General features: G+C 46.3%; 1 protein-coding gene across 11 annotated transcripts in view; it reads left to right on the top strand.

The window, feature by feature from the left end:
- NPEPPS (aminopeptidase puromycin sensitive) overlaps window positions 1-25,605 on the top strand; it is a 222,400-nt gene that overhangs the window by 113,596 nt on the left and 83,199 nt on the right. For all 11 annotated transcript variants that reach the window (XM_053262227.1, XM_053262232.1, XM_053262229.1 and 8 more), the window contains 3 exons: window positions 13,036-13,157; window positions 17,162-17,269; window positions 18,171-18,371. In XM_053262227.1, the coding sequence (XP_053118202.1) occupies window positions 13,036-13,157; window positions 17,162-17,269; window positions 18,171-18,371 (431 nt within the window). The remainder of the gene's footprint in view (window positions 1-13,035; window positions 13,158-17,161; window positions 17,270-18,170; window positions 18,372-25,605) is intronic.

Below are 25,605 nucleotides of genomic sequence, written 5' to 3'. Positions count from 1 at the left end.
GTCTAAGACTTTCTTTAGGACTGGGGTATTCTTTACAGTAGCACAGGTTTTCCTTTTTATTCTTAGTAGCCACCTAATTGCACAGCGGGGAAATGCTTGACTAACAAGCAGAAGGTTGCTGGTTCAAATCCCTGCTGGTACTGTGTCAGACAGCAGCAATATAGGAAGATGCTGAAAGGCATCATCTCATACTGTGTGGGAGGAGGCAATGGGAAACCATTCCTGTATTCTACCAAAAGAAAAACCACAGGGCTCTGTGGGCTCCAGGAGTCGAAATCAACTTGACGGCACACTTTACCTTTACCTTGGCATCCTTGATGTTAACATTTTAAGATTACATAGTCAACTGTTGTTTGCACTTTATATAGAATAGAATTATCACTTTAAGATACTTACATAATACAATAAAGTCATAGGTCCAATTAAACTGTGGAGACTAATTATTCCACTATTTCATGATGGGTTGTTGTATCTCTGCTTTCCCCCCCTCCTCTTAAACATCCAGTTAAAATAGTTTCCAAAGGGAGAATGATACTAAAGGCAAAAACACTTCCTAACTGCATCTGGGGAGGAACATGCTCCAGAGATGGGGAGGGAAGAGACAAGATGCCTAGCTGGAGGGTGCATATTCTAATGAACTAAGTTCCATATTCAGAAACCTGTTTCCACACATGAATTGCATTTCAGTGTAGGCAAGGGCCTGTACCATTTAGGACCTTAATAGAAGATCTCTTGGTATTTCAATGTGTGTTTCAGCTAACAACTGAAAAGTAAGTACAGGAATATTGCGGGAGTTACTTTCCATATATCACTGTGAATGCTGAAACCGCAGTACTTGAATACAAAACGTAACCCCCAAAATGGGGTTAGGTTCTGTGCAGGCAGCTCCTGGGAGGTTTAAAGTCCAAATGTCCCTCACAACCAACTTCTGTGCTTCTCAGCCACTGGTGCCTCCTGATGATGTTGCCTCGCCACGGCTGCTGCCTTCATTTCTCCATCTCTCTTTTGCAGTCACAGCCTTCTGTTGCCGCCACCTTCATTTCTCCACTGGGGTCCACAGCGGGGAGCAGGTAGATGGACAATTTGCTCTCCTGTGCTGGAGAGGAAACACCTATCTTCTCCCCACTGTGACGTCCAGCAAAGAAATGAAGGGTACAGCAGACGAAGTGCAGACATGGAGAAAGGAAGGTGGCAGCAGTGGAGAAACAGCAGCATCAGGAGGAGGCAGGCAGTGCCTGAGAAGTGCAGACACTGCTTTTGGGGTAGTTCAAGGGGAAGTTAACCCTGCAAATGTGAATACTACCCCTGCAGTATTTGGATGCAAGGAAGTTGCCTGTGAATGGTCAAAGTTGAAAGTGCTGAACTCACAATAATTGAGGGCTTCTTGTATGTACTTTTCTCAAACTTTTTTTAACTTAGAATTTAGGTTGATGATGAACATATGAAGCTGCCTCGTACCTTGTCAGATCAGTACAGTCTACTCCAACTAGTATCAGCTCTCTAAGATCTGAGGTAGAGGTATTCTAGCCTTACCACAGATCATGTTACCTAGCAAGAAAATCAATACAAAGCAAAACAAAAGGTGGCAGAGGAAAGGGAAAGATGATTTAAATGTGCATGTTCTGAAAATGTTTGCTCAAGGTGGTAATTAAAAACTGAAAACGAACATAGATCCTAATCTCAAGTAAAATACCACCATCTCCAGTTACACAATTGCAAGTTTAATGTATAGTAAACAAATGGAAAACTGTAAGTAGTGTGCAGAATTAGTCCTAAAAGAGATTTTCATTAATCTGTAAGAACAAACTACAGATTCTTCTTTGTGGTCTTCATGCCATTCACACTGATGGGAACCTCCTAGAGTTTTACCTCAGTCTTCTCTTGGTGCAACTTTCAATCCCCATGATCCCCTCTAGTTTGTACCTTACAACTTTTGTTATTGGTTGCAGTATCTGCCTCATGGGGATACTTTCCTCAGTTTTCTTGATCCAAAATAAAGAGTTTATCCTCTGCCTTATTAATTGAATAGTGTTTTCGTATCTGCAGGCACGTGTGTGTTTGTGTTTTCGTGCTCCTCTCATGTCATAAAGTTTGTTGAGCTTGCATGCTTTTTATTGTTTGTATTGTCCCTTGACACCCTCACACTACCTGCCCTGTCACTCTCCCTTTTCTCTCCTATCGCCTCATAAAAGGGACAGTCTGCAGGACCTTATAGTGTCTTGGATTTGCATTGGACCTCTGCAACTATGCAGTTGGCAACGTATCATATGCAGTTGCATTCCTCCATATTCATACCTGCCTCCATTACAACCCAAACCAACACATTGCTCCAGCAGTTCTGGAGCAACTGTTCTTGAATCTGGCATCAAAACTGAAAGAGGAAGTTGCTCTCTCAACAAGTTCCTGTCTTGAAAAAGTACATCATCGCCCCGACCAGGGAACCATGGACCTCTACCATGTACCAAAACTTCAGATTCTGTCTAAGACCCAAAACGTGGTTCTGCCCTTGCCTTTACCTGAAGACGCTACCAGACCGGATCCAATATTCATTATTTTTGTCTTTAGGTCTGAGCCAAGTATGTCATCTCTGCCTTCTCTAGCACATTCATGACAAAAACGATTACGATGACTTGAATGTTGTACATACCCATAGAAATTCCTGCAGTTGACAAGAGGCAGGATAGGTACCAACACTTGGGATCCGTCTACCCTATGTTCTGATAACAGAGTATTGGGAACATTTATATACTGTTTTCAAAAGAGCTAGAAATGTTGTTACCCTTATGGATGCATAACTGGAGTGCCTGTGAGCGAGTGGGAGGTACCAGCAGACTCTGAGTGACCCACAGATATGTTGGTGTTCAAAGGAAATCTGAAGGAAAAACCAAAGAGGATAAACCCCCCCCTCTTCCTCCACAAAAACCCACAACCAACTTCTCCCAGAAGTATGTTAGTGGACTGAGTGTAGTTAAAGGACATGTAGGTGGGAGGAACTAATGCAACTCAATGGCAAAGGGTGGTGAGGGGAGGGCTTGAAGAAGACTACTGGGAAATTTCTCTGCTTGAAGAATAGTCTCTCAGGATGGTCATAATCCCTTCTGAGCAGGAAGGAATCTGACACATTTTAAGCTATTGGTGTGTGGAGAGTCACGCTCCATAAGATTTAAAATAGTTGGAACTGCCAGAGTGGAAGAAAGGCCCTGAGGGCCTTGAAGTTCCAGGTAGTTGATAGGAGAACAATTGGTCTTGGACCATCTGCACCCTCCCATATTAGCTTTGCTGTGTGCCCCCAGTTCGTGCACAGGTTTGGCATCCAAGTGGTTTGGAGCTGCAGGGAGGGGAGCAGGCCTGCGCGGTTGCCATATGTGCACTGTGCCATGTGTGAGTATCTGGGACAAGTGCCACCACAGCAGCAAGCTGCATGCAGTGGCAGAGAGCCGATAAGATCCCGTTTCCCTCTCTGTGACTATGAACCACTTTGGTGCCAAATCTGTGCACGGATCTAGATTTGTTCATATCTCTAGCCCCCAGCCTGTCAGGGAGGCATCTGTGGTAATAAAAAAAGGATCAAATAGGGTCCCCTTGCTCAAGTTGAGGCATCATTAGATAAGGAAATGCTCCATATTCTCTCAGCTTCTAGAAAACTTTCTACTATAAAGCCCTTTGGGGCAAAATGGAAATGATTGTTCTGTTTTGCGGTGGACCATAAGGTTGCACTCACCCTAGCACCACTGAATATCATCCTTCTGTGCCTTCTTCACCTGAAGAGATATGGGGTGTGCCTATCCTATTTGAGAGTGCACCTAGCTGCTGTTGTAGCCCACATCCCATGATCCACAGAGTAATCCCTATTTTTGGAATCTATAAGAGATTCTTGAAAAGACTGAAAGGACTTGCCTGTTTTCACCCAAGAACCTGCCTATGTGGGACTTAACACAGGTGGCTGCTCAATTGATGCATAAACCCTTTGAAATGTGAGTAACCTCCAATTTGTACCTACTGTCACTAAAAACCAGTTTTCTCTCCCAGTGCAGGAGGGTACCCATTAATATGGGTTGACATGCCCACTTGCTCCTGGGAGACGGATCCTGTGACTTTTGCAGCCCCTTGATGACCCTTGGGGTAGTCCATCCCAGTTTTGATCCTGTCTCACTCCTCTGCACAGGTCTTTGGAAGAGCTCCAGCTTTCTACTCGGCATTTTTTCCTTTTTCTACTTCAAATTCTTTCTTTGTAGTTCTGTCTTTCTGAATACTTTTCTCCCCAGTCTTCCATTGTGTCTTCCTGCTTTAAACAAACAAACTTTATTTTTGCTTCTACTTTAGTTTTTCTTTCCCTCCTTTTCTACCCTTGAGACCATGCAGCGGGCAGCACCATTGCCGTCTCTTTCTGAGGACTTGGCTACAGTGCAGCAGAGGGGAAGAGAGCAATCTAAGAGAGACCACAACCAAATAGCCTTTAGATGAGCCTGCCCTGCTCCTTCCAGGGAGCACGTGCATCGTCTTCCATACATACTCGGTGGCAATCTGAGACTGCTCACAGTAACTCTGCTTCCAGATGCTCCCAACTTACAGTGGATGAGGCTACCCAAACCTCCCCGGAGGAAGAAAGCTCTTTGCTGTTGCGAGGCACACCATTCACTGTTTGAGTGCTGGTGCACCAGGAAGACGAAGGGCTGGCTAGCCAACAGGAGGACCCAGTTAAGCCCGCCAACCAGGCCTCCCAGTCCACCTCTGAGGTAGAGATAAAACTAATTCTGTAGATTGGGCTAACCTGGCCACTGTGTGCGCAACACAGAGCTGCCATCATTGGACCTGGCTACTCTGGTGTTTCCTCCACAGGAGCAGCTGGTAAGTTACTTGGTACAACCGTGCTCCCTGCCAGCTCTGGTATTTCCATCCCAAATGCCAGTCCCAGGGGGAGCAGTTCCAACTTCCCCCACGCTCCATTTTCTACATGGGGAGTGCCTCCCAGCAGACATTTCTCACTGGATACAGGAGTTAGTGGTGGCGGAGGTCCAGAGGTCACTGCAGCAGCCTGTGCAGCTGCCTGCCCCTGCGCAGCCCCAACTGCCAGTTCAGCCTCCAGTCCTGGCTCCTCCACCGGCTGTCCCACGAAACCCCCGCCCTGGAAGAACAAGGGAGGAGGAGAGTTCACAATCTTCTGTTCTATCCAGCCCAGCATGCCTTGCTATCCCCATTTGTGAACGGGGGAGGTTTTGTTCCCGGGCCCCAGCCTGCTGCTGTCAGAGGCGCAGGGCGAACTCCTTTGAAAGTTATTTTCAACATTCATCTGAACCCAGGGACCATTCTAGAAGGACAAGCAGGTGTAATAGAAGCAGATCCTCTAACTTGCCTCGAGATCTTACTGACTTGACTCCCCCACGCAGGCACACTACACCTAGCTCAGTGCCAGATCTAATATGCATGCACGATGCTCTCCTGCCACCAGCAGGACCAACTCAGTGAGGTCCGTATCTGTGCACTCACTATCGGGATCCTCAGTGTTAGGCAGCACTGCCTTTCAAAATAGAGGCAGGAAGAATGTACATCTTTGACCCAGGGCTCCAATTAATCCAGTACCCATGTCTGTCCCTTTGATTACAGTTGGGCAGGCCTGGTAGTTTCTTGCCCCTACTTCCCTTTATTTATTTATTTACTTACTTACTTACTTACTTAGATTTTTATACCACCCTTCCAAAATGGCTCAGGGCGATTTACAATTAAAAACAGAAATCATTAAAAACAATTAAAACATAAATACAAATATAAACACCAATTTAAAAACATCTTAAAACACAATTAAACTATCAGAACAATTAAAACCCTGAAATGCCAGGCCAAACAGATGGGGTTTAAGGGCTCTCTTGGAGGTCAGTAAGGAATTAAGATTACGAATTTCTTCTGGGAGTGCATTCTACAGCCCGGGAGCAGCTACAGAGAAGGCCCGCCTCTGAGTCACCACCAAACGAACTGGTGGTAACCTTCTCAGATGACCTTAATGTGTGGTGGGGATCATGTAAAAGAAGGCGCTCTCTAAGATATCTCGGACCCACGCCGTTCAGGGCTTTAAAGATAATAACCAGCACTTTGTATTTTGCCCGGAAACATATTGGCAGCCAGTGTAACTGTTTCAAAACAGGCATCATATGGTCTCTCCAGGTTGCCCCAGTATAATCTGGCTGCTGCATTCTGAACTAACTGAAGTTTCCAGACTACGTACAAAGGCAGCCCCACGTAGAGCGCATTGCAATAGTCAAGCCGGGAGGTTACCAGCTGATGCACCACTGTTTTGAGGTCATCCGCTTCAAGGTATGGGCGCAGCTGTCGAATCAGCCGAAGCTGATAGAAAGCACTCCTGGCCACGGCCTCCACCTGAGATACCAGGGTGAGGCCTGAGTCCAGGAGTACCCCCAAGCTGCGCAGCTGTTCCTTCTGGGGGAGTGTAACCCCATCCATTACTCACCTAAAAGAAGCCACTCTCATCTCTCTGGTTCTGAGTCTCAAGGGGAACCATCTAACAAAGAAGGGGAGTGGTTTTCAGATGACAATCAGGGTTCTGCCAGTCCACCACCTAAATTGTTTAAACATGACAGCTTTGACATATTATTGACTAAGGCTTGCAAAATTTTACAGACTAACACTGTGAAATTGGGCTCCACTGAGTCACTGGCCTTAGAAGTATTTCCTGCTATATTTTCACTTACTGAACTAGTTATACCTTTTCCGTCTCCTTTCAAGGAAGTGATAGGTGAGGAATGGGCAACGGCTGCTTCATCTAAAGGTCTGGGTACACTTCCCAAACGCTTCTACAACTTAGCTAGTGAGATATCTGCTCAGCTTTCTCTACTCCTGGTAGATGCTCCTGTGGCATCCTTGTTCTTGGGCACAGTTCTGGCAAAGGAGGGTGAAGAGCGCCTTAAGTCACCTGTGGGCAGAAAAAGTGATTTTCTTGTGTGCAAATCTCATGATATTTCCTCCTGTGCTCTCAGGGTATCAGCTGCAAATTCCATATTTGCCAAGGGATCTATATTGTGGGCCAAAGACCTACTGAACCAGCTTCCCCTGGGCCAGCCTAGATTTAAACAGGGATTATCCAAGCTTGCCAAGGCAGCGGCTTTCATGGCTGATGCCAGCCTTGATAGCATGCAGTTTTCAGCATGCGCTATGGCATCAGATGTGGTGGTTCATAGGGGCCTGTGGCTCAGACATGGAATGTGGACTCCCATGTCCAAAGTCAACCTAGTTTCCTCAGAATTTCAAGGGGCAAAATTGGAATCTTTAGATTCAGTCTTAGTTGAAAGGACAAGAAAAAAAGCCATGTCATCTGCCAGGCAGGAATATAGATGGCCCTTTCATCCTTTTTTTGCCACAACAGGAGTTTTTACCCCGATTCAGAGAACAGGCCTGCATATGCAGCCTGGCTCCAGTCATGGAACCTCAGATCATGTCAGCCCTCCAGACCAGCTCAATCCAATTGGTCTTTCGTCAGCATGCAGTTCCCCAGGAACTTTGGCAAAAAGCAGCAACAGTGAAGCGTGCTTGCGTCCACACACACCCCTCTGTGGGAGGCCAACCAAGGGACTTCCTACCAGTGTGGTGGCTCTGTACCCAAGATCAGTGGGTTATCCCTTCAGTTATCCCCATTGGAACACCAAGACAAGGACAGTGGACCTGCAGGATGCGTATCTTCACATTCACATCCTGTCATTGCACCACAGATTTCCCTGCTTCGCCTATGCAGGGCACTACTTCCAGTTTCAGGCCCTCCCATTCGGGCTGTCATCATCCTTCAGAATCTTCACCAAGGTTATGGTCATCTAGTAGCTCACATGTGCTATGATCATCCTATGATCTACACATTTACCCATAATTAGACAACCTTCTAGTCTGGTCACACTCACTTCTACAAGTACAGAAGGACATTCGACAGGTCTTCCATCTACTACACACGGGTTCCTGATCAACCCAACATGGGTTCCTGATCAACACGGTCTTTAGTTCCATCACAATGACTGGAACACTGAGAGTGACCATCCAGACCTAGCTGGTCACCATATCTCTGATGCAGGATAGGAAATCTAAGACGTGCATGCTCGTTCATCAAATCTAGTCATACCCAATAGCAGATGTCATACACCTGGCCCAGCTGCTAGGTAACATGATCTCTTGCCTGGAAGTAATACCTTGGGCCAGATGGCACTCCAGGTTGCTACATTGGACCTTGCTACTTCACCAGGACGACGACATCCTCGCCATGAGGCACATCCACATTCTAGGAATGCCTCAGCTGCGCCAATGCTTGACCAAGGCACCCACATCAGAGTCCACCACAGGACTCAGATCCCTACAGATGCCAGCATCACTGGCATCTTTACTCAGGGAACCTGGTCCACAGCCGAGGCAGCACACAGCATTAACTGGCTGGAGCTCCAGGCGGACAAACTCCCTCTCCTCCACTTCACAGCAACGTTTTGATCAGGATGGACAATGTTGCTACCAAAGCGCATCTCAACTGACAAGATGGCACTTGCTCCCACTCCCTCATGGACAAAACCAGTTGGCTGTTTCACTGGGCAAAGCTGCATCTAGTCTCCCTGCAAGTGGAACATCTCCAGGGGCAGGGTAACACTCAAACCGACTTGCTGAGCAGACATCAAATAGACCAGGTGGAATGGTGGCTCCACTCAGAAGTATCCCAACTGATTGTTCACACGTTTGGACAATCGACCCTCGACCTTTGTGCCTCACAGCCCCATTCTGGCCCAGGAGACTGTGGTTTTTGGGCCTCAACAGCATGTCTGCATCATGACCATGGCCCCTACTAGACTGGCCAGACCTTTTCTCCCAAGGGCCACTCTACCAACCACATCCATCCTGGCTTCACCTTCAAGCCTGGTTACTGAAAGGGCTATCATAGTCTCCAGGGGTTATTCTAAACGTATTCAAGACACCATACTCATTTCTAGATGACTGTCTATCTGGATTTACCAAACCACTTAATCTCCCTTTCTCATGTGGTCCGAGTCGCATCGTATCGAACCTCTCATGGCATCGGTTTGAACCCTAACTCTTAGGTTTCCAAGCAGGGTTGGACAAAGGTCTCTGCCCTGCTACTCTAAAAAGACAAGCCTCTGCTCTTTCCTCAGTACTTTGACCTCATGCAAAGTAGTCTCTGGCCACTTATCCCGAAGTTAGGCACTTCTTAAAAGGAGCAATCAACTTGGCTCCTCCCATGGTTCACAGGTTCCCCACCTGAAGCTTCAACAAAGTTCTGAATGCACTGACCTAAGCACCTTTCAAACCACTCAGCGCTACATCCATCAAGCTACTTACATATAAGGTTATTTTCCTGATGGCAATCACCTTCTCTAGGAGAGTGTTAGAGCTGGGGGCGAGATCCTGTCACAAGATCCTGTCTCCAAGGAGCAAGTGGGCATGTCAACCCATATTAGTGGATATTCTCCATACAATGGGAAGAAAGAACCTTCACGATAAGACTACCAATGTTCCTTTCTGATTGCCATGACTTCAGCCTGCAGAGTTGATAAAATGCAGGAGTTAGGATCTGATCCATCTGCCTCACTTTTCCATGTGGTTCTTTGCCCTAATCTCAGATTTCTACTTCTACTTAAGATAGTCGCTACTTTTCATATATCTCAAGAAATCTTAATTGCCATGTTTTTGCCTTGCTCCATCCTCATTAGCAGAGAAGGCCTTGTATTCTCTTGATGTTAAGAGAGCATTATCTTTTTTTCATTTGCACAGGACAGCTACACTTTGCCAAACTCCTTTCCTCTTTAATATGGAAACACCAGCAAAAGTGCCCAAGTTTTCTCTCTGTGTTTCTCACAGTGAATAACTTACTACTATTAAATTGTTGGAAACTGGCAAAGAGGCCAGTCCCTATGAATTTTAAAGCTTGCTTCACCTATGTGATTTCCGTGTCCTCAGTGTCCATCTGCAGATAGGCAACTTGGACTCAGTCCTCGTCCCTTGTGAAGCACTATGCCTTAGACATGTATTCTCAATCTGATGCCACTTTTGGAAGAGTACTATTTCATTCACTCTTTTCCTGATGTGCTTCACCATCCATCCAGGTAAGCTAGCTTGTTACTTGTCCATTGGTGTGAATGGCACAGAGACCATTTTATTTTATTTTATTATTTTATTTTATTTGAAACATTAAATATACCGCCCACTCCAAAGACTCTGGGCGGTGTACAAAAACATGCAAATTAAAAACCAAATAGGTAAACTACAGGGCAAAAGCCTGGTGAAAAAGAAAAGTCTTAAATAGAGATTTAAAAATCAATAAGGAAGGAGCTAAATGAATCTGAAGGGGAAGGGAGTTACAAAGAAGTGGGGCAGCAACCGAAAAGGCCCTTTCATGGCTCCTAGCACCCTGAACATCTTGGAAATCAGGGACCAATAGAAGGGCCATCTGAGAAGATCTGACCGGACAGGATGTAACTGGATAGGAGAGGCGGGTCTATAGGTAGACAGGCGCCAAACCCCGCAAGGCTTTGATGGTCAAAACCAGGACCTTAAATTGAACTCCGAAGCGAATAGGCAACCACTGCAATGACTGCAGGAGAGGTGTTGCCTTGTCATATTTTCTGGCCATGAAGAACAGCAGGTTGCTTACCAGTGATGCTTTGAGTGGTCCTCCATGCATTCGCATCACCACCCTACCTCCCTGCTGCAGCTTTTAAGATTAGCTGCAACAGAAACTTAAACTGAGAAGAAAGGTATAAACTGCATCTGCTAGAAGATATCATGGGGCAGGTGCAGGGTCATGTCAAAAAAGGACCAAGGTAAAGCTCTGTGTAGGCATAGAAGTTTGCACCATTATAGCTGCACAGATCACCATTGGAATCAGTTACAGGTAAGCATCTTGCTGTTTCAGAAGACCAAGGCTACCCTTGAAAGCTTTATCCCTGTGTCAAGATGTACCCCTCAGTAATGTTGCTTTCCCTGTTTTGTGACACTATTGTGCATTCTTCTCCTCAACCCTTCTCTCATAATTGATTTCTGCTTCTGGGGTATGATGGAGAGACACAACAAACATCATGATACATGTTGTCTTGTTTTGCCAGTGCAGCCGGTGATGTAGGATAAGGAAGTGTGCACTGTGTTGCAACACAGGATAGGTAATAACATATGTTGTAGATGGTGGAGACCAACTCGAGGATAGTGTTTTTTCAGCAGCAGCCCTTTGTCAAGCTTAATGTGTAAGTTTCTGCCTAATAAGCCTACAGCCATGGATTTAGATGAGCTGATGCTATGCACAATTTTGAGTGACCTGTTATTGCCACCTCCCAGCTGGGCAACTTCCCCTAATGAGGGCAGTATCAACAGAGCCTTCACTCAAGATCATAAGGGGACATTGGGGAGGCACTCATCTGGAAAGAGTTGTTCCTTAAGCTATCAAGAGCCTAGATATGTTTGTCTGTGATTATGTTATTGAAGAATAACATTTCTTGTTGAATTCCATATTACAAAAGGGGGTATTATAACGAGCCCCATCTCCATCATAGGCATGGGACCGTAGCTCAGTAGTAGAGCATCTGCTTTGCATGCAGAAGGTCCCAGGTTCAATCCCTTGTAACATCTCCAGGCAGGACAGGGAAAACTCTTGCCTGGAATCTTGGAGAGCAGCTGCCAGTCAGTGTAGGTTAGGCAAACCACGGGGAACTAGCAGGATTAGGGGATCCGCAACCACAAAAAACCTTAAAAATAAAGGAAAAAATACCAAAAAATTTGCTTTAAAAATCACAAAATCCTGTAATATTGCCAAAAGTCACCAAGAAGAATGAGCAGATCGAACCTCTGAACACCTCCCCCCAAATAGCTGGAAACCCCCCCCCCCCCACACACACACACACTAAAAAATTGGCAAGATCTGCCACAATTTCTTATTCACATATTCTCAAAACCGTGGTTGGTAAAACCATGGTTTGCAAGGGATGACTGTATAGCAATAGCAAAACTTGGTGGGAGGTTTGTCATGTGCCTGTCTGTATGGGCCTGTTTGCTCTTTAGTTACCTAGCAAGTGCTAAGTGGAATTATGTTTAGTGCTGCTTCGGGCATGTAATGTACAATTGCATGTTGTACATGTAACTGCATGTTATACGGAGAGGAGAGGTGGTCTTGTGGTAGCAAACATGACTTAGCTAAGCAGGGCCCGCCCTAGTTGCATATGAATGGGAGACTAGAAATGTGATCACTGTAAGATATTCCCCTCAGGGGATGGAGCCGCTCTGGGAAGAACAGAAGGTTCCAAGTTTCCTACCTGACGTCTCCAAGATAGGGCTGAGAGAGACTCCTGCCTGCAACCTTGGAGAAGCCGCTGCCAGTCTGTGAAGACAACACTAAGCTAGATAGATCAATGGTCTGATTCAGTATATGGCAGCTTCCTATGGGCTGCTTTGATACTTTGATTTGAAAATCACACTTTTAGAAAAGACCAAAATGCTCTGCTCTGTACTTGTTCAAAAAGATTTTAGGCAAATACAAAGGTCATTTTGCTCTATTAAGCAATTTGCAAAATGGTGTATTTCTGTCTTGTGCCTTTCTCTCTCTAATACTATTCAGAATGGTGATAGACTACCACCTGTGATATTTACTCAGTAATTGAGTAATTGTAACAGGTCTGAAATGTCTTCTGACTCTGAGGTTGAAAGCCTGCTGGGATATAACTGTGCACTTCTTGCTTCTGCTATATTAATCTTATTGCCATCACTGCATATTAAGTGAAATCCAATCCTCCCCAACATCTTTTATGTATCAGTGTCCCCACAGTATTCCATGTAACTATGTTCTGTTACAAGCTACAGGAGCTAGTTGTGCTAGATATAAGTAGATTCATAACTAGGAGTAGACTTTAAATACCCTGTGTTCTTCAGCATGTGCAAGGTGAGAAAGTTCTGCTAGACAGGCAGCAGGTAGGCCATACATGTTGGTCTATTTAAATATTTTGGGTCTAGTGCCTGCATATAGCAAAGGATCATGATTTGTCCTTTTTTTACCCACAGGGATGGGGACATTAAAGATAGATTTTGTTGGAGAACTGAATGATAAAATGAAAGGCTTCTATCGAAGTAAATACACCACCCCTTCCGGAGAAACTCGCTTTGCTGCTGTTACCCAGTTTGAGGTATGGATTCTTTTAATGTGTGATCTCGCCCACCCCATCTCTTCTTCCATGGGTAATAGCGCTCCTTCTTCATGCACTTTGGACTCTGACAAGATGATCAAGTACTGTCTTATTTTAATAAAGCTGTGCAGAGACTTGGTTTCAGTGGTGAATTATCTGCGCATCACCCCTCGCCCATGGAACAGCAGCAACTCCCAGCACTTCTCTCCACACAGAGCAATGGAGTGGCATTAAAGGGATTCAAAGCCGTGGGAAGCCCCAGTGGTGTTTTGGAAGGCATAGGAGGGAGTGCTGGGAAATGTAGTCCTTCCCTGTGCTTTCTCTATAGAGCTGTATGGGAAAGGGCTGAAAGAGGACAAAATTTCCCAGCACTTCCCACACGCCTTTCAAGATGTGGCTTGAAATCTCTTTAATGACACTCTGTGGTTCTTCACACAGGGACACTCTGTGCAGAAGTAAGTCCTGGAGCTGCTTGCGGGGCCAGGGGAAGGCTTTGAAAATGAATCTTTGCACAGCTCTAGTAGTTATAGCTGATGTTCTGGAAACCCACCTGTATCCACATCTTGTCAATGAAGCAGCAAACATATTTTTTAAAAACTGAAACTTGTGCCCTGGCCTAGTAGCCAGAGAAACTGTGTGATACAAGTGTAAGCATTTGGATATGTGTGTGAGAGGGAGCTGTGAGAGGTGTCCAGTATCTGTCCCCCGCCACCAGGCTCCACCTTGAAAATCCCCACTGCAAATCGTTCCTGGTTTCTGTATCTTTACCACATGCTCCCTCCAAGCTGTTGGTAGGTTATTCACATCTATATGAAATATAAATATAAATATCTATATGAAATATAAATATGAAACAATTGGATGCAAGACCAGGGTGGGTAGACTTCAGGCTTGTGGATTTACTTTGTTTTTTAAATTAGAACTTTGAGGTCCACCAGGTGAAATTGGGACCATACACTAAGAATTAAAGAACAGGGTGCCTCTAGGCATGTGATCAGCCGAGGAATTAATGTATGTACAAGAAATGGGTTCATATCCTCACTCACTTAGTCACAACTTCATTCCAGCAGCTTAATGAAGAGAAAAGGTCAGAAAAACCATTTTTGTTGCATTTGTTGAGCATAGGGTGTCAGTCAGTAGGTGCATATGTGGATGCCATGTGCATGCTGGTGTTGCATGGGGCTTTTTGAGATACACACCACCCCATCAGAAGGCTGCATGGGGCAGCAGAGAGCAGGTAAAGACCTGCTCTCTTCTTCCTTAAAGCTCCCGAACTGCAATCCCAATCCATGGGTTGAACGGTGGTTTGTGCACATCCCTAGTTGTGACACTTTTTTAGTTGGTACACTTTTTAAAGTACTGTAAAAAGAACATATTAATAGGAGCCTTCTGGAATAGATACTGGAAAGCAGAATCTCAAGAAAGCTTCATGTTGTGAGACACAACAGTAGCAGAACAAATGTTTATGCTAGAGATGGGAGAGATTAACTTAAATTGGGTGAACATGAATATAGTCAAGTTACTAAATAAGATAGACACTATTATATTAGAGTACTCAGGAGGGAGCCACTGAGTCAAGACAAGATCCCTGAAAACAGGGTCTGAGTTTATTGAAGAACAAAAATTTACAAGACAAAGCAATAGTTAGCCCAGGGAGTCACAAAGGCTCTACACACGATCAGTGTATAGAGTCTTAAGGGATCTGTGGGGAGAGTGGGCTTGACTTGCTCTCTACACAGACGAGCAGTAGCTCATTGCTGGGGGGCCTATCTGGCTGCCCAGATGAGTGGTGGCCTCAGTTGAACGTTCACGCACCCAGCTGCAGCTCGCTTGGGAGGGTCAGGGCAGGAAGGGGAGCGGCCCCTCAGGAATGCACTGGATGTGTACGTGGTACAATCCTGGGGTCCCACCCTGAGTGTGTTTGCCGTGGCTGCAAGCAGCCATGGCTGACACACAATTACAAAAAAAAAGGTTAACAGAGCACTTGCTTCATCAACCTTATTTATGGGGAAGGGTTATTTAGGCAGGCTAGCCACCATTGAACCACTGGGCTCGGCTGTGAGCCCGGTGGTTCTCACAATCTATGGAAACAGGGCTGGGCTCCCTTAGCCTAGTTTCCATTGATCATGAGCATAGCCGTACTGTCAGAGGTTTCACACTCTAGAGGCTAAATCTCTAAGAATAGCACTATAGAGGGAAAGGGGATAGAGGTGCGAGGCAATGGAGAGAGACAGGCACAATCATATGCCTGTTGTAGGAGTCTGTGGACCTGGAGGGCGAGGGTCATGGAGATACTGTTGTCCTTCTTGGGAAGGAAGTGAAAACGTTTAGTTGCAAGGAAGGAAACCAAATCATCAAGGTTCCTGGCTTGGGGAAAGGCAGAGTGCCTATCAATGGCCACAGTCTGCTAACCCAGGGTACACCAATGTATCTCCAGGGAAAGGGGAGGCAAGCAATCATCCCGTGCAAGAGAGAATAGTCTATATGGTGCACGTGTACAGATGAGATACCCCTCGAGCTGCAGCAAACCAGGGGAAAGGGGGCTGGGGAAAGCAAACTCACCGCAACTGCAGGGAACAGCACATGTGCATGTTCTCGAGCAGTGAATGCAGGGAACTTATAGCCGAACGTTGCCCTGGGGAGATGACTACAGGTGTGCGCATCCTGGCAAAGACTCTTAATGGTCCTAAAAAAAGATTTTATTTTTTTTGCATTTGTATATGACCCCATATACAAATCTCTGAGTGGTTTTAAACTGAAAAGTGGTGCAATGGCGCATTTCATTCAACTGAAATGCTTGACTAACAAGCAGAAGGTTGCCTGTTCGAATCCCCGCTGGTACTATATCAGGCAGCAGCGATATAGGGAGATGATGAAAGGCATCATCTCATACTGCGTGGGAGGAGGCAATGGTAAACCTCTCCTGTATTCTACCAAAGAAAACCTCAGGGCTCCGTGGGCACCAGGAGTCAAAATCGACTTGATGGCACACTTTACCTTTACCTAATTTTAAAGTAAAGTTTTCTTATTTTGAATTTAAGGATTTGTAGCTTCAGTCTGCCCCCACCCCGCCGCTGCTGCTTAGAAACCTTTATACCCTCGCTAACATGGAGGGAAACAGAGGTTCGGAGGGCTGTTTCAGTAGACACAGCCAGGAAAAAATAGAAAAATCTATTTGGCAGCAGTAGTGAAGTTTAAGATCACAGAGCTGGTTGAGACTGGACTGTGACATCCAGTTTTGGATGGCCACCAAATGAGCCAGTACCATAACTGGACCTCCCCCGATGATCTTAACAGGCGTCGAGAATCAAGAAGAAGCTACTCTTTTAAATACCCTGGACCCCAGCCATTCAGGGCTTTATAGGTAGTAACCAGCACTTTGTATTTTGCCCAAAAACCTATTGGCAGCCATTGGGCTGCTAGCTCTCTTTTAATACATTGTCTAAATACAAAGGCGCCAAGGAGATTTTCTGTATAGGTGGTTAGGCAGTGGGGGAGTAATTCCCAGCATGACTCAATGAGAGTAGTCCATGGAGTTCTTATCTAAGGAGCAGAAAGGACCTTGAATGGTTCCTGGCATTCCATATTACTTGTTAAGTCTTCCTCCTGAGTCTGATAGGGATGGAAATCAGTCTACCTTGATAAGTTCTGTTTATGCCTGAAGGCAGAAAATAACAAAAATGGTTCCTTCCAATCTGTTGTGTGGTATTGATCTTGAGGCATCAGGAATGTACCTGGATCAGAATGTCTAATCACCTTCCCATTGACTAGGGGGACATGCATATTGCAGTGTCTCAGTTAGAGGCAGAGACTACAGTGTACCTACTGTGGAAAAGTCAAGAATCATGTTACGGAGGTAGAGGGGTGCTGTCAAGCTGGACAGGCAGGGCAACAGCCTAAAGACTATATTCCATTTGAGAAATGTAGCTCATTGAGATTTAATGTGTCTTGCATGTCTTACACCCCCACATGCTTTGGTTGGTTAATACTCTTTTTTCCTTCAGGCAACTGATGCTCGCAGAGCCTTTCCATGCTGGGATGAGCCAGCCATCAAGGCAACTTTTGATATCTCATTGGTGGTTCCTAAAGATAGAGTGGCTTTGTCAAATATGGTAAGTGTTTAAAAGGGTTTACTAGTAAAATGCAAATTGAAATTGATTGTGTCTATCTTAGACAAACCACATGAACTGTACAGAACAGAAAACACACGCTTCAAAAAATGTGTATATTCTGTATTGTTTGTACATGTGGTTATCCTCATTCTTTCCCCCCCCTTGTGTACTGCAATTCTTGCCTTTTTACTGCCTGCTTACTGGTTCATCCAAACAGTCAAGCAATGGTTTATATTTTGGACAAACCAAGAAATGGTTTGTAGAGAGTAGTAAAAGGCAGTAAAAGTAGGAATTGCAGTGTACAAGAAAAAGAGCAAGGCATGCATAAGCCCAAGGTTTCTTAGAACTAGTTCATGGTTTTGCATTGTAGTGGGACCATTGCTTACTCCTGGCTCATGTTAAGTTGTGTTTTGCTGCTGCTGCACCCATGATTAAGATCCCAAATGTCCAATGAAATGTTTAGCTTACTGAGCTAAATACTACTCTTAAGAGCTTGTATAGCCCATTACCTTTCAACAGTTGGCAGATAAACAGGAAAGTGACCGGCACCTGTGGAGGCAATGCCAAGGAATGGCTAGAATAATTCAGGAAAGGCTTTGTTAGACTTGAGGTAGGGTTCAAATGAGGACAGTCAAGTGCCTTAATGAATAGAAAGAAAGGCTGTTGCAAATGAGGACAGCATGATAGAAAAACATGGAGATGGGTGTGAGAGAATGAGAAACTTGTACAGAGAGGACAGAGCAAGAAGGTTGTGTATGTGTGTAAGAGAGGTTCACCATTTATTTGGTATTGCAAAATAGTCTAGGAAATACCAGCCCCTAATATTTCCTGCTGTCTTGAGAAATCTGATGTTGCTTCACACTGACCTGACAAGTCTGTTGCACATCTTGCTTTTGAAAAGAATGTCACTGACAGGAGGCCCTACCCTGACGACGAAAACCTGGTGGAGGTGAAGTTTGCCCGCACCCCTGTGATGTCAACGTATCTTGTTGCTTTTGTGGTGGGAGAATATGACTTCGTTGAGACCAGGTCTACTGATGGTGTATTAGTCCGTGTTTACACTCCTGTTGGCAAAGCAGAACAAGGAAAATTTGCGTTAGAGGTAAAACATGCTTAAATTATCCCCATCTTGATTGTTCTCTAGCAATATAAACTGCTTTTAAAAAAAGTTTAAACAGCTTTTTGTGTTGGTCAGGGTAGAATTTCATTTGAAAGTCAGCTTCAGATGTTTAGTTGCCAGCCCTATGTAGAAATTGAGAATGTTTTAATTCTTAGATGCCATAGTCTAATCAATGCATGGATTGGTCATTGCCTTCAAGTTAGGGCACCACTACATTCTCCAGGCTTTGGTTGTGGGCCAGAGTGTGTATTTCCATACAGCTGATTCCCTTCTGAATGGTCAAGCTCCATGGTAAGACTAGTGCCACCTAATAGGGTTCATCTGAGGTGATGAGAGAAAATGCTCTAAACTGTCTTGAAAAATTAACGATTTGTAGGGCCAGATGGCATCCATCCAAGAGTTCTGAAGGAACTCAAATGTTAAGTTGCTCATCTCCTAGCAAAAATATGCAACTTGTCCCTACAGTCAGATTCTATACCGGAGGACTGGAAGGTAACTCCAGTTTTCAAAAAGGGATCCAGGAAACCACAAGCTGGTTAGCTTAAATTCTGTACCTGGTAAATTTGATGGAAAGCATACTTAAGGACAAAATTGTTAAACATATAAGAACAGGCCTTGGTGAAGGAGAACCAGCATGGCTTCTGCAAGGGCAAGTATTGCCTCAATTAACTTTTTTTGAGTTCTTTGAGAATGTCAACAGGCATGTGAATAGAGGTGATCCAGTTGACATAATATACTTGGACTAGCAAAAAGCTTTTGACAAAGTTCCTCACCAAAGGATCTTGAGTAAGTCAGTCATGGCAGGTCCGTCCTGCCATGGCAGTCATGGCAGGTCCGTCCTTTAGTAGGGTGATTTGGGGAGGCTGCCCCCAGTCCCACGGCGTCCAGAGCCCCACACCTGGCCCCTCCCCCACGGTTGCTCTTTCCCCATCTCTTCCCTGTCATGTAGCTCTGCCTTACATTCTAGGCAGGCTTCAATGGGATGTTAAAGTGGAGAGCAGCAGTGACTGGTGAGGGAGTCCTCCCTTGCCATCTGTGGTTGATTCTACACTTTTAACTCTGCAGTGCAGCCCACCTAGAAAGTAAGGCAGCACTGTGCAACTGGTGAGGAAGGAGGGGCTGGCCCAGCTGCATGATGGGCAAAAGGGGTGGCAGGCGGCACACACATGATGACGGGGATGAGGGAGGTGAGCTGGCTCAGCCAGCTTGGTGTTGAACTCTCCCGGCTTGAATTGTAGCCAGGTCACTAGATTGAGGGCTTGCTTTCTCTCTTGCAAGCCCTCCACTTAGTAAACAGTCTGCAAGCTGGGCTCAGAGAGCCTGATGAAAATGGAGGTGGAATTAGGACGCCCCTCCTCATGAGGGGCATGGCTGAGGCCCCACCCATGTTTACATTTGCTTTGGGCCCCGCTCCCGCCATGGGACAGCCCTGAGTCCAGTGTTCCCTCTAACAGGGATTTCCAGATGTTGACTACAACTCTCATAATTCCCAGCCAAAGGCCATTGCTGCTGGGAATGCTGGGAGTTGTAGTCAGCAACATCTGGGAATCCCTGGTACAGGGAACACTGCCTGAGTCATGGGATAAGAGGACAGGTTCAATTCTGGATTGGTAATTGGTTGAAGGACAGGAAACAGAGGGTAGGAATAAACTGACAGTTTTCAAAGTGGAGGGAAGTAAGAAGTCGGGTTGCCCATGAATCTGTACTGGGAGCAGTGCTCTTTAACTTGTTCATAAATGATCTAGAAGTTGGGGTAAGCAATGAAGTGGCCAAATTTGCAGATGACACTAAACTATTTAGGGTCGTGAAATCTAAAACAGTTTGTGAGGAGCTCCAAAAGGATCTCTCCAAACTGGGTGAGTGGATGACAAAATGGCAAATGTGATTCAGTGTATGCAAAAAACCTAAGTTCACATATACAATGATGGGGTCTGAACTGTTGTTGACTGTCCAGGAGAGAGATCTTGGGGATTTGGTACGGGATCCGTTGAATCCATTAGAATGGGTTCTGCGCCTGCGCGGAAGCCTCACGGTGTCGAGTTTTCACAGCTCCTTTTCGGCGCCTGCGCCCCACCCCACGTGGCTATTTAAGGCAGGAGGAAATGCAGGCAGCTCAGTTCCTTTGCGACCGCCGTAGAGATCACTCAGTTTCTGAGGCTCCTTTGTGTTTCCTTGGCTTTTCTACAACATTTCTACTGGTTTTTGACTAACGGACTGACTTGGGACTATTCTTTGCCTGTTATTCTAACTGATTATCCACCTGCTGACCCGGACTGTGACGATTTAGCTTTTCTCAAACCTTCCAACGTGACGAAAGATCAGATGGATTTATTGGCTACAGACCTCGGATTGTGAGTAAAATGGACGCCCCTAAAGGAAAGAAAAACTTTAAATGCTGCACTAAGTGCAATGCTAAATTGCCCTCTCAAGACCGCCACAGCCTATGTTTGCTGTGCCTAGGGGAGGCTCACATAACTTCAGCCTTCATGATTTGCAAGTCTTTTTCAAAGCAAACAAGGAGGAATAGGGAACTCCGTCTCCGCGCTTCTCTTTACAATGATGTATTGTCTGCGCCCTCCTCTGCGGCGAAATCACCTCAGCCGCATGGCTCAAAGGACCTGGGCTTAGCCCAGTCTAAAACTTCGACGCCCGACACTAAAGCCCCTAAGTCCTCGAAGAGGCCGGGCGACAAAATGGCGGCTCTGACTCATCCCGCCAAAAAGAAAAAGAGGCGGGCCATATCGGAATCGAACCCGTCGCCGAGATCCCATCGACATCGAAGACAAGCTCAATCGGAATGGAGTCAGGTCCTTCGATGCCTGAGACGCCAATTCTCTCGATACCAACAGATGCTACGACATCGACCGAGCCGATACCAACTGCGTCGACACAGAGAACGGAACCTTGTCTGATGCCGACAACGTCGATATCGACAGCTTCAGTACACTCGACATCGAGGGATTTGGAAATTTTGACATCGATGTCAACATTGAAACCGACGACAGCTGCTATTTCAATAGAGCCACGTACGGCTTCCACGTCGACTCCGAGGCCATCAACGTTCTCGATACCGAGGACTAAAGACTTAGTGCCTGCACCGACGCCTATCCGCTGACCATCGATATCGAAGGAAGAGGTCCAGGCATCTGCTCTTAACACCTCAACGAACATCACCACAGTAACCCCTAGGTTCTGTGCGCCTATGACCTTTGCACTAGAGGATGCTGATGCACAGGACATTGAAGCTCCACCTATAGACCCCCTCCTGAGGATGCTGGACTCGGCCACCACTACACCTTCTGCATTCCAGGGTTTTCAGCATCAGGAAGTGGATGCTACTGGAAATGCTCCGCATATACTCACAGCCACGCAACTCATGATGTCAACCCCTTGGCACACATACGGCTTTAGTCATCATGTGTCCCCATCACGGGAAACAGCATTGCCAGGTACAGTGTCACCTGGTGCTACATACGACTTCCAAGAGGACCGAGCATGGCACATAAGACAGTCTCCAACACCACAGCCGTCTTCTGCTCCAGCTCCTCCTAAAATATTCTTTTCAACTATGGGCACTCAAACAACTACTCATACTGCCTCAGTGGCTACTCAGACCTCTTCAACAGTTTCCAACTCAACAGGTTCACAGACAGATGTTCAATCTGCTCCTTCACCCCCACAAGCGGTATCTCCAAAGCTGCCGATGCACTGTACGCTTTCCGATCCTGATTCCGAGGGCAGTCACCACGGATCCTCAGATTTTGAGTCTGACACTGAAACGGTGGAACTGGACCCATCGCCAGATGTGGCTACACCTTCCCATGTTTCACCAACAGAAGAATTGAAGGCTTACCATTCCCATGTAAGGCAAATGGCTAATGCACTGGGCCTAGATCTCACTTCACAACTGAAAATGACCCAGATGATGACCCAGTCTACAATTTTATGCAACGGTCTCAATCAGCACAACCAATTGCACTTCCTTTATTACCCATCATTTCAAATGCGGCGCAATGTGCATGGGAAGTACCTCATACATCCACGCCTACGTCAAAAAGACTCGAGGGACTATATCATGCACAAGAGCGAGATAATACTTACCTGTTTAAGCACCCGGTCCCAAACTCTTTAGTGATCGACTGCGCTACTTCCTCCAAATCTGGACGGCGACATACCACCCCTGTGGACAAAGAGGGCAGAAAACTTGATGTGATGGGGGAGGAAATTATATTCCACATCTTGTCTGTCAGTTAAAGTGGCCAACTATTCAGCCTGTATGGCTAAATATAACTTTTGTATCTGGGAGACGTTAGAGAAAGACTTGGACGCACTGCCCCCAGAGGAACTGAAACATTGTTTGTGTAAGACATTGCAGCAGTCTGGTGACCTTACCTGTCAACAGTTAAGCACAGCAAAACACTTGGCAGAATAGGAATCACGGTCCATTACAACGGCTATCACCCTTCATCGCCACGCCTGGTTACGGTCTGCTGCCCTGCAACAAGATATGAAAGATAAAATAGAGGGGCTCCCCTTTGATGGTAAGGGACTGTTTTCAGAGGAGACTGATGCCACCATGGAAAAAATGAAGAAATCAAAATTTACTGCCAAGACCTTTTCGTCTGCTACCTCATAGACAACATCCTATGGGTCTAAACAGCGTGCCTACTACTGACCCCGGTCCACATACAAACAACAGGACCGGAGAGATTTCCGTAAATCCTTCCAACCCTTCAATAAACGCCCTACCCAATGGAAGGGCAGATTTCCCTCCAGCCAACGCAATAAACAGGGGGACGGGAGCAAACAGCACCTTTGAAATGCGGAACAGCCCATTGCAACTACCTGGATATTGCCTTCCCTCCCAGAACATCGGGGAGGATTTAGTTCCGACCTACAACATCTTACAGCCAGCCCCACTAGTCACCAACTCCATCCGGTTGGCAAGTCATGCGAAAGCATGGCACAACATAACATCAGATCGATGGGTCTTGAAGATTGTGTCTTCCGGTTACACTATAGAGTTCAAGTCCTGGCCATCATTCAGGGGCATTCGCTTCATGACAGCGACGCCGGCCTTACTCCAGGAAGTTCAGGAACTCCTTCAAAAAAGGCGATAGTACCAGTGCGATGGGCAAAGCGACGGGAGGGATTCTATTCCCGTTACTTCCAGATACCAAAGAGGGATGGCGGGATTCGACCAATTATGGACTTAAGACATCTGAACAAGTTCATCCATGTGAAAAAGTATGAAATGACGACGTTACAGGACATCCGACCTCTTCTACATCTCGAGAGGTGGCTTGTGACGTTAGACTTAAAGGATGCCTACTTTCACATAGGAATCCGGCCTTCCTTTCAGAAGTATTTGCGGTTCACTGTGGGGACTTCATTTTACCAGTACCAAGTCCTGCTGTTCGGACTGTGCACAGCACCCTGGGTGTTCACCAAATGCATGGCGGTGGTGGTCGCCCATCTGAGAACAAAGGGTTTAAAACTGTACCCGGACCTGGATGACTGGCTGCTGTCTTCAACAGACAAAGAGTTACTTTCGCAAATACAGTACATGTTACGCCTTCTCCAAGACCTAGGAATACAGGTGAATTGGAAAAAGGCCAACCTGACTCCGGTACCGACCGTATCATTCATAGGAGCTGTGCTCAATGCCTCAAAGGGGAGGGCTTTTCTCCCAGGGGACCGATACCAGACCACATCGCTGGTTCGAGAATTTCAAGCCGCGCCTTCTCAAACAGCATGGCACATACAGCGGCTATTAGGTCTGATGGCCTCTTGCAGGTCAACTGTGCGGTACACAAGTTTGAAAATGAGAAAACTACAATTGTGGTTCCTGTCTTCCTTCAATCTATGACGGGACAGCCCCGTGAAACTCCTACTGGTGCCAGCACCAATCCTTCAATCACTTTCTTGGTGGACGCAGACCTCCAACCTGCTCAGAGGAGTGCCGTTTCAACCTCAGCCCCCATCGGTTTGGGTAACAACAGATGTCTCCCTTCTAGGGTGGGGAGGACATTGCAATGCTGCCACGACTCAGGGTCTCTGGACCCGCAGTCAACGTCTACTGCACATAAACTTTCTGGAGTTGTTAGTGGTCTTTCAAGCCATGAAGGCCTTCCTTCCCATGCTACGAGGCTGAGTGGTTCAGTTGCAATTGGACAACACCACTGCCAACGCTTACCTGAACAGGCAAAGGGGCACTGTCTCCAGATCACTCTGTGCACTGAGCATTCAGATCTGGCATTGGTGCATCAAGAACAGCATAACGCCGGTGGCAATGCACATCAAGGGATCAGACAATGTCCTAGCAGACGGTCTCAGCCGCTCGTTTTCTATGGACCGCCACGAATGGGAACGGAACGACCTTTATCTCCAGAGAATCTTCGACCTCTGGGGTCATCCTGAGATAGACTTGGTCGCTACGGCTCAGAATACGAAGTGCAAACTTTTCTGCTCCAGGGCGGGGCACGATCCACATTCACTGGGGGATGCGTTCCAACTGGACTGGTCACTCCACCATACGTACATGTCCCCCCCCTTGCCACTGGTGAGCAGAGTAATTGCTCGACTCTTGAGCGTTCCAGCAAAATGCATCTTGATCACACCGTGGTGGCCATGCCAAGCGTGGTTTCCACATCTACTCAAACTGACTTCACACACGTGCCAGAGACTTCCAAACTGCCCAGATCTATTAATTCAAGAGGGAGGCAGAGTGTTACATCCCGAGGTTCTCACACTGCAACTGACAGCATGGCAGATCGACTGCTAAAAAAGATCCTACTGAACGAACGTAAGCGGTCTACGAGACGAAACTATGCCAGCAAGTGGAAACGGTTTGCTGTTTACGCAGAGACTCACGGGTTCCGTCCCAGGCAGGCCTCCTTACGGGAGGTTTTGCTTTACTTGACAAGCCTTAAGACGTCCCAATTATCTAACGTATCCATACGGGTACACCTAGCAGCTCTCTCTTCACGACATCTGGGCTGGGATGGTAAAACACTGTTCTCCCATCCCTCCTGTAAAAGTTTCTTGAGAGGTCTTACGAATCTCTATCCTCCTGTATGCAAATCCATAGAACCTTGGAGCATCTCTCTGGTCCTCTCCGCTCTAACAGAACCACCATTCGAACCGATGAGTTCGGCAACACTTAAACATGTGTCCTTGAAAACGGCCTTTTTAGTGGCTATCACCACAGCTCGCA

This window comes from Hemicordylus capensis, chromosome 6 (genome assembly GCF_027244095.1).
Source record: "Hemicordylus capensis ecotype Gifberg chromosome 6, rHemCap1.1.pri, whole genome shotgun sequence".
In the NCBI taxonomy this organism is placed as follows: domain Eukaryota; kingdom Metazoa; phylum Chordata; class Lepidosauria; order Squamata; family Cordylidae; genus Hemicordylus; species Hemicordylus capensis.
This window is presented reverse-complemented; position numbering and strand designations above follow the sequence as displayed.